We start from the raw sequence: 6,438 nt of genomic DNA, 5'->3' as shown, positions 1-6,438 counted from the left end.
GCCCTGCCCCGCCCTGCCCCGCCCTGCCCCGTTTCGTGCCGCACGCGCGGAATCAGGTCAGTGTAGGGAAGCAAGTCCCGGTGGGAAGAAAACGCGACGCTCCTGCCGAGTGTTTGAACCCACAACAGTTATTCGACATGGCGCTTCTCCGTCTGCTCTCGCGGTGTACACAATGCTCACTCTCGGCATCGCGTGTCGAACAACGATCCAGAAGCTCGCCATAAGCGGTCGACGACTGCCTGTTCTGGTTTAAGCGATTTGTCGTTTGTTTGTTTTTTGAACATTCGTTTTTCCAAGAATACACCTGGTGAATTGTTGTACATTTTGTCGAAAAAAACTGTTAAAAATTATTCACTAGTTTAAGCGTTTAGGTACAATTGTGAAGTTGAGCTACATAGCTGACAACTTTTGCATGCTACGTACGGGGCACTACATGTCAAAATCAAAATGTCAATGCCTTATCGTCAGATTGCTTAGTTCTCCTATTGTACTCAGTTTTTTCATTTCACACGCCTAGCTCTACGCGGTGTGGCCAGTCGCAGCGGTCATGTCCCAGCATGGCGGGACTGAGCCTCGCGTGCACAGCCACAGCAGAAGGCCCGCGCCCGCGGTACCCGAGCTGGACCAGCGGACCAACATGCCTGCCGAATCCTCCACGTCAACCGTGACTATTCGGCACTACCACTCCGCGCTTGTGTTTGGTAGTCACCGACAAGCAGGCAGCGATCTACGGGATTTACGGGTGTCGCGATCTCTCTACCCCCGTTCGGTGTTCGACTTACTTTTCATAGGAGACGACGTCGCTTAGAATCCCTGCGCCTTCCGCGCCCTGATGAAGCAGGCCGACGACCACCATGGCCAGCGCGACGGCGGCCCCGGGGCGCTGCCCGCTGCGCTGCCCGCTGCGCGCCATGCTCGTGCTGGACCTGTGCCGTGCCGTCAGGCGCCGTGTACCGCTCTGGTCCGTGGGCCCCTGTGACTCGCGCCCGCGCGGTCCGTACTGCGCTGGGCCGAGCTGGAGGGGGAGTCTCTTATAGGCCCTCGACGGGCACCCCGCCGGCCAGCCGGCGCCCGGGACCCGGCCCGGCCCGCGGGGAGGGGCCACCGCAGACGCACCAACGCCCTTCCACGCGCAATGATGTGCTCTCCTTTATGACTTTTGTTCTGTTTTACGGAGTGCGGTAAAAACAAATACAATATTTGTGTGGTTTGAACACATGACATTCAGTCTTTAATTTAAAAGGTATTACTTACGGACCTCGACAATGTACAGTGATTACAACGTTGAATGTATTTATTCTCATTATTATTCGACCTAGTACGACGCACAAGTCCGCCGAAAACATAATTCAGTTCGTCCAACATCGGACATTTCGAAGTCGGTTCATCACAAGAAAAATAAGGGAAAGTGGTCCAAGACCAATCACACATCAGCTTTGTTGTCACAACAGCAAAAATATCGCCCAGGGAGGGTTATCACTTTGCCAACAAGCAATAATAGCCACACTCCGTACTCGCCTTCTCATCTCACTCTCGTAACAAAAATAAAATATATCACTCTGATCAAAAGATAATTTCTAGTCCAAGTAACGCCCGGAGCCGATGACAATACTGTGAGTTAGCTTGCGAGCCCTGTCGATGGCGCGCTCATCCAAAACTCCTCTGCGAGGGCCTTGATGTCGGGCTTCTGCTCCGGCCGCGCGTCACCTTCTTGGCCTCCGCGGCGAAGACGCGGAGCCCCTCAAAGCTCTGCCGCGCCACCTGGTCGATGTAGCTCGGCGGAAGCTGGAAGCCGAAGTCGAAGCCCGGGAGCTCGATGGTGTACGACAGGGGGATGCCCGCCACGCCCTTGGCCCAGTCGTCGCTGCCGCCCGCCGCCGGGTCTGTCAGTGTGAAGCAAGGTAGTTTGATTGGCAAGCGCTTCATCGAGAAAAAGGCATGGTTGAAAATTATTGCAAAACTAGTCAACGCGTACACAAAACCTGCGTGGACGAGCCGATGGTGTACTCCTGACTGCCGGCCTGAACCATGGCTGCGTTCACCTTCTCCGCCACGGATCTCTGAAAGCAGAGAGAAGACGAGCTCATGAGGGACGGTAGTGTGGGCCCCGCAGGCTCAAGCTCGAGCTGGCCCCGCAGTGTCGCGCCACGCCCGGGCGGTAGGCCACCCATCCGGCGCGTGGCGTCTCGCTCGGGCTCGCGCTAGTCGCACTCACCAGCAGCTTCCAGTCGTCGGGATTGTCAGCCGTGTAGCCCCACGGGTACAGGAGGAACTGAAACAATGGTCGTACACAGTATAGAGACACAGGCAGACAGCCGGCAGCGATCACACTGGAAAAACAAAGGTGCTATGTAATGCCTTTTTAAAGGCGTTAGAGATATAGTGTAAGGCGCCAGGGCCGACCTGGTTAAAATAGTGATATAGTGCCTCTAGAAAGGTGCTACTGCCCCCCAAAGGTGCTATGTTTGGCACAAATCGTGCCTCTACAAAGGCACTAGTGCAGTAGCACCCCTAAAGATTCAATAGCACCCTAAAAAGAGTGCTATACAAAGTACTGCCTCGATCTTGACTGAGGAATCGGGACCAGACTTCAGCTTACAGAGAACGGCCCGAAAGTTAGCCACATGTTGCCAGTCTATTGTGACGGCGCGGGCCCGGGCACCAGCCTGTTGTAAATGCTTTGTCTCCCGGCCGGCCGGCGAGCTCGCGCGAGCTCGAAAGGTTGTAAACCCCCTTCCGTAAGCAGGGACCGCCACAAAATTTCAGCTTACAGAGGGGCAGCTGCTAGATCGGGGGCAATACTGTAGCACCTTTGTTTTTCCAGTGCACGGCAGGGCCGTCGGCAGGCTGAAGCTACTCACATTGCCGTAGGCGTGGTAGCTGATGTACAGCTTAAACCTCTCCTTGTTGGCGTACAAAAAGTTTCGGATGTTGAGCGCCTCGATCTCGGAAAAGGCCTTTCTGCCCGCATAAGTCTCGCTGCACGGGTTGGAGCTCGCACCGATCTCTGCCGATGAAGGGGATAATGAACTAGCTGATGAGCAGTCTGCCAGGGCTGAAAGCTGATGCAAGCTCCTTACCATTCCAGTGGAAATCAAAGTTTCTGTTTGGGTCCGCGCCGTAGCAGCCAGGCACGGAGGTGTTGGACCGTGTCTTTCGCCACATGCGGTCCTAAAGGGCAAGACCCAGCGTCAGAAAAATCTTTGGCAGATTCACCTTGTCTCTCTCTCTCATGCATGCCAACCTTCTTGTGAGTAAACTCGTAGCCGTCCGGGTTGGCCACGGGCAGGATGAACCAATCCTGGTGCTCGCGCATCTCGGCGGTGGACGTCTCGTTCTCGGCGAGCTGGCTGAGCGCGAACAAGGCTGTGGCGGGCGCGATCCACTCGCGGGCGTGGATGCCGGCGTCCACCCACACCGCCTTGTACTTGCACTCGAAGCAGTTCGACAGCTGCACCACCGTCATGTTCCGCTTCTGGTGGGTGAACCCAATGTTGTGCAGGCGCACTTTGTTCGGGTGGTTGGCCGCCAGCTCCTTAATGTAGGTCGTAATCTAAAGAACCCGGCATTGGATATTATAAAGTAAAGCAAAAACAGTAAAAGACTGTGCTAGATTCTGCTGGACAAGAGCTTCACCTCCTCAAAATCCAGATACCGCTGGTTGTTGATGTATGCGTCTCCGGGTGCAAACCTGGAGGTCAGGAGTGGCTGCAGCTCCTTGTCGACGCGGGCCTGGTACCTGCAAGCGAACAGGACATGCTTTAGCACCGGCCGGATGGCGGGCGCGGTAGCGCGCGGCGGAGAGGACGGGGGGGAATGACGGGCCAAAGTCGCCGTTATTTCTCCTCCTGTTTCCTCCGCAGGCGAATAGGGTGGATGTGATGTGAGGGCGGCAGGCAGACGGAAATGCAGCGGGCGGGCAGCTTTGAAAGCGGGAGGGCCGTGAGAAGGGACGTGACGTGCAGCCGTCGTGTCACGGCGAGCATTCGAAGCTGGGGGGCAGGCCTAAAGGTAGGCCTAAAGGCAGGCCTAAATGCAGACCTAAAGGCAGGCCACGTCCACGTGGCGGACGTAACGAGAATAATCACCGACTCGGCCGAGAAGTGTGTGAGTCTGAATAATGTGCAAGCAGGAGCAGAGTGGACGTCGCGGCCGCGGCGAGCTGGTAGCGCTGGTAGCTGGTGCGAGGGAGTGGGGAGCGGCAGCAGCAGGGAAACCCCCTCGTCACAGGCAGGACAGCCCTCCTGCTGCGGCTGCGTGGTGGCACGGCCAAGCGTCAAAATGAAGAGGGTGACGTGCCAGTGCAAAAAAAAAGTGGGAGCAGCTCTTGCATTTCTTGTATTTTCTTACTATTTTTGAACGCGTATTTCTATGCAACGTAGTGTATTTTGTTGTCTTTTTCGTGTATTTTTTTGTGTTTCGGCGTACATTCTTTATAGCTGCCCCTTTCCCCCATCGAACCACGACGATGTGCGCCGGCCAGCGGCAGGCAGAGGCGAGTACCTATAGCTGCTTTAGCACGGCTACGGCTGTACAGTGCGTGCAGCCGGGCCTTCCCCGGGTGGGACCGGCGGGACAACATCTTCGCTGCTGCGGAGTCAAGAGGAGGAGGAAGAGGTAACTTGAACGCAGGGCTGGCCGTTTGTCGCCGAGCTGTCGCCGCCGCGCTGCCCCGTCCTGTTCTCTGTCGTGCAAACGAACATGCTTCGCGGTGCCGGCCGCCTCCTTGGCTGCCGCCCTGCTGGCTGTGACTCATGCGCCCGCTTAGGGAAGCGGTATGGCGGTGTCGTGCCAGGCGCGTGACGGACACGTCGCACATGCTCGTGCTGGTGGTGTAGGGTCTCGCCGGGGAGGGGAGGGTGTGCGGCGAGGTGGGGTGTGTTTCAGGGGCGGGGCCCGAAGAGGTCACCCCTTCGGGTACCCCCGGTGGGGGGTTGGTGTCATGGGGACATGCCGGCATGCTCTGCGCTCGCTCTGCGCTCGCTCTGCGCCCGCTCTGCGGGGTACGGTACCGAGGTACAGCCCGCCGGGGCAGCGTGGGGAAGGGAGTCCACGTCCGAGTGTTCGGCGTGCTGCGCCTAACCCGACGGTCTGCTTCGTTCTCGGCCTCGATGGAGCTAAAACAAACAACCAGACACCGCAGCGATGGAGCGAGAGCCTGGGCCGGGCTAGGCTGCGTCCTCCACCACCTTCTGCAGCAGGTCCCCCGCGCCGAGCGGCAGCCAGTAAGACCAGTACGACGCGATCCCCTGCGCTGTAAAGCAAGCCGCCGAACTGAGGGAACTCACTCCTGCAAGTCCTGGTGCAGCACGGTGGGCTGCAGCTGCAGTGACGTGAAGACGCCGACCACCTCGTTGCGCTTGTCCGGGGAGATCATGGCGTCGCAGGGGAAGTTCCTCCGGGGCGGCGTCCACCACTGCACGCCGCGGTCCTCCAGCCCGCGCAAGGTTCGCACCTGCTCGTCTGTCGTGGGCGTCACCCTGAGCACGGTGTAGCTGGAACAGAGAGGAACTTGTAAAACAGGACGAGACGCTGAAGCCCCGCAGCTCAGCTCAACGAGTGAGTGGCTTCATTACGATGTACGATTATTACTCGTTGTACACAAAGAGGGAAGAATGAGGAAGAGGCCCCCGCGACGCCGCCGAGCACATCGCCGAGCTTGATCTCGCGCCAGATCCTGTCCGCGCCGCCCCGCGCCGTCCTTGGGCCGCGCTGTTCGCGTCGTGCACCTCGCCCGCCGAGGGGCACATCTCGTTCGGACCAATAAGTGGTTCAGCGTGATGGTGCCGCGGCACACGGTGCGAGTCGGCGGGCGGCGCGGCGCGAGACGGCGCACGCAGGCCAGCCTGTACCGACTTGAGTGTCATGAGCGCATGTCCTTGGCAGTGACAGCCTCATGGCACGCACGGCAGAGGGCCGTCCGTCCTGTCGCACCGTGTCCTCGGACTGGGCTGCCGGACGGGAGGACAGCGGAACTGGTTCGCTTGGCTGGCTTGGGCTGCTTGGGCGCGACCGCCCGGGACGTAGGCTAACCCGCCGCGCACAGCTGCGCTGCGGGGCTGGAGCCGGCTGCCGGCCCCATGGGTGGCCAGAGTGCGTCAGCACAGCACAGCGACCTTGCCCTGAGTCCAGCAACACTCGGTGGCCACACAGTGCAGTCTTCACTGGAAACTAGCATGTGACATGTTGTGCGTCAAACCAAATATAATGTGTTCCTAGGAAAGCTTAAAATATGAGGCAGACACACAATCGACGCATCCGAGCAACAAAGGCGGATCAAAAAGCGGTCGCTGAACAACGGCGGATCAGAAAGCGGTCGCTGAACAACGACGGATCAGAAAACGGTCGCTGAACAACGACGGATCTGCTTTTTGCTGATCTCTGCATACTTGACTTTGCAGGCCTTTTACTCTCCTTAGAGATATCGCATCGTGTTGG

The 6,438-nt window shown here is 58.3% G+C and overlaps 2 protein-coding genes across 3 annotated transcripts in view; both read right to left on the bottom strand.

The window, feature by feature from the left end:
• LOC127749165 (carboxypeptidase B-like) overlaps window positions 1-913 on the bottom strand; it is a 4,768-nt gene extending 3,855 nt beyond the window's left edge. Inside the window, exon 1 of the mRNA XM_052266281.1 lies at window positions 783-913. Within this exon, the coding sequence (XP_052122241.1) occupies window positions 783-913 (131 nt within the window). The remainder of the gene's footprint in view (window positions 1-782) is intronic.
• A 286-nt stretch (window positions 914-1,199) lies between these two features.
• Window positions 1,200-6,438, bottom strand: part of LOC113208033 (carboxypeptidase B) — a 7,406-nt gene continuing 2,167 nt past the window's right edge. Inside the window, exons 2-10 of one of the 2 annotated variants that reach the window (XM_052266186.1) lie at window positions 5,289-5,495; window positions 5,013-5,117; window positions 3,637-3,739; window positions 3,245-3,553; window positions 3,081-3,171; window positions 2,862-3,007; window positions 2,216-2,272; window positions 1,976-2,060; window positions 1,200-1,883 (exon numbers count right to left, since the gene is read on the bottom strand). In XM_052266186.1, the coding sequence (XP_052122146.1) occupies window positions 1,648-1,883; window positions 1,976-2,060; window positions 2,216-2,272; window positions 2,862-3,007; window positions 3,081-3,171; window positions 3,245-3,553; window positions 3,637-3,739; window positions 5,013-5,117; window positions 5,289-5,495 (1,339 nt within the window). In that variant the 3' untranslated portion in view covers window positions 1,200-1,647. The remainder of the gene's footprint in view (window positions 1,884-1,975; window positions 2,061-2,215; window positions 2,273-2,861; window positions 3,008-3,080; window positions 3,172-3,244; window positions 3,554-3,636; window positions 3,740-5,012; window positions 5,118-5,288; window positions 5,496-6,438) is intronic. The other variant, XM_052266187.1, reaches the window with a different exon arrangement.

This window comes from Frankliniella occidentalis, unplaced genomic scaffold (genome assembly GCF_000697945.3).
Source record: "Frankliniella occidentalis isolate FOCC.00 unplaced genomic scaffold, Focc_3.1 Scaffold36, whole genome shotgun sequence".
Taxonomy (NCBI): Eukaryota; Metazoa; Arthropoda; class Insecta; order Thysanoptera; family Thripidae; genus Frankliniella; species Frankliniella occidentalis.
The sequence above is the reverse complement of the archived record's forward strand: the minus strand, read 5'-3'. Positions and strand labels throughout refer to the sequence as shown.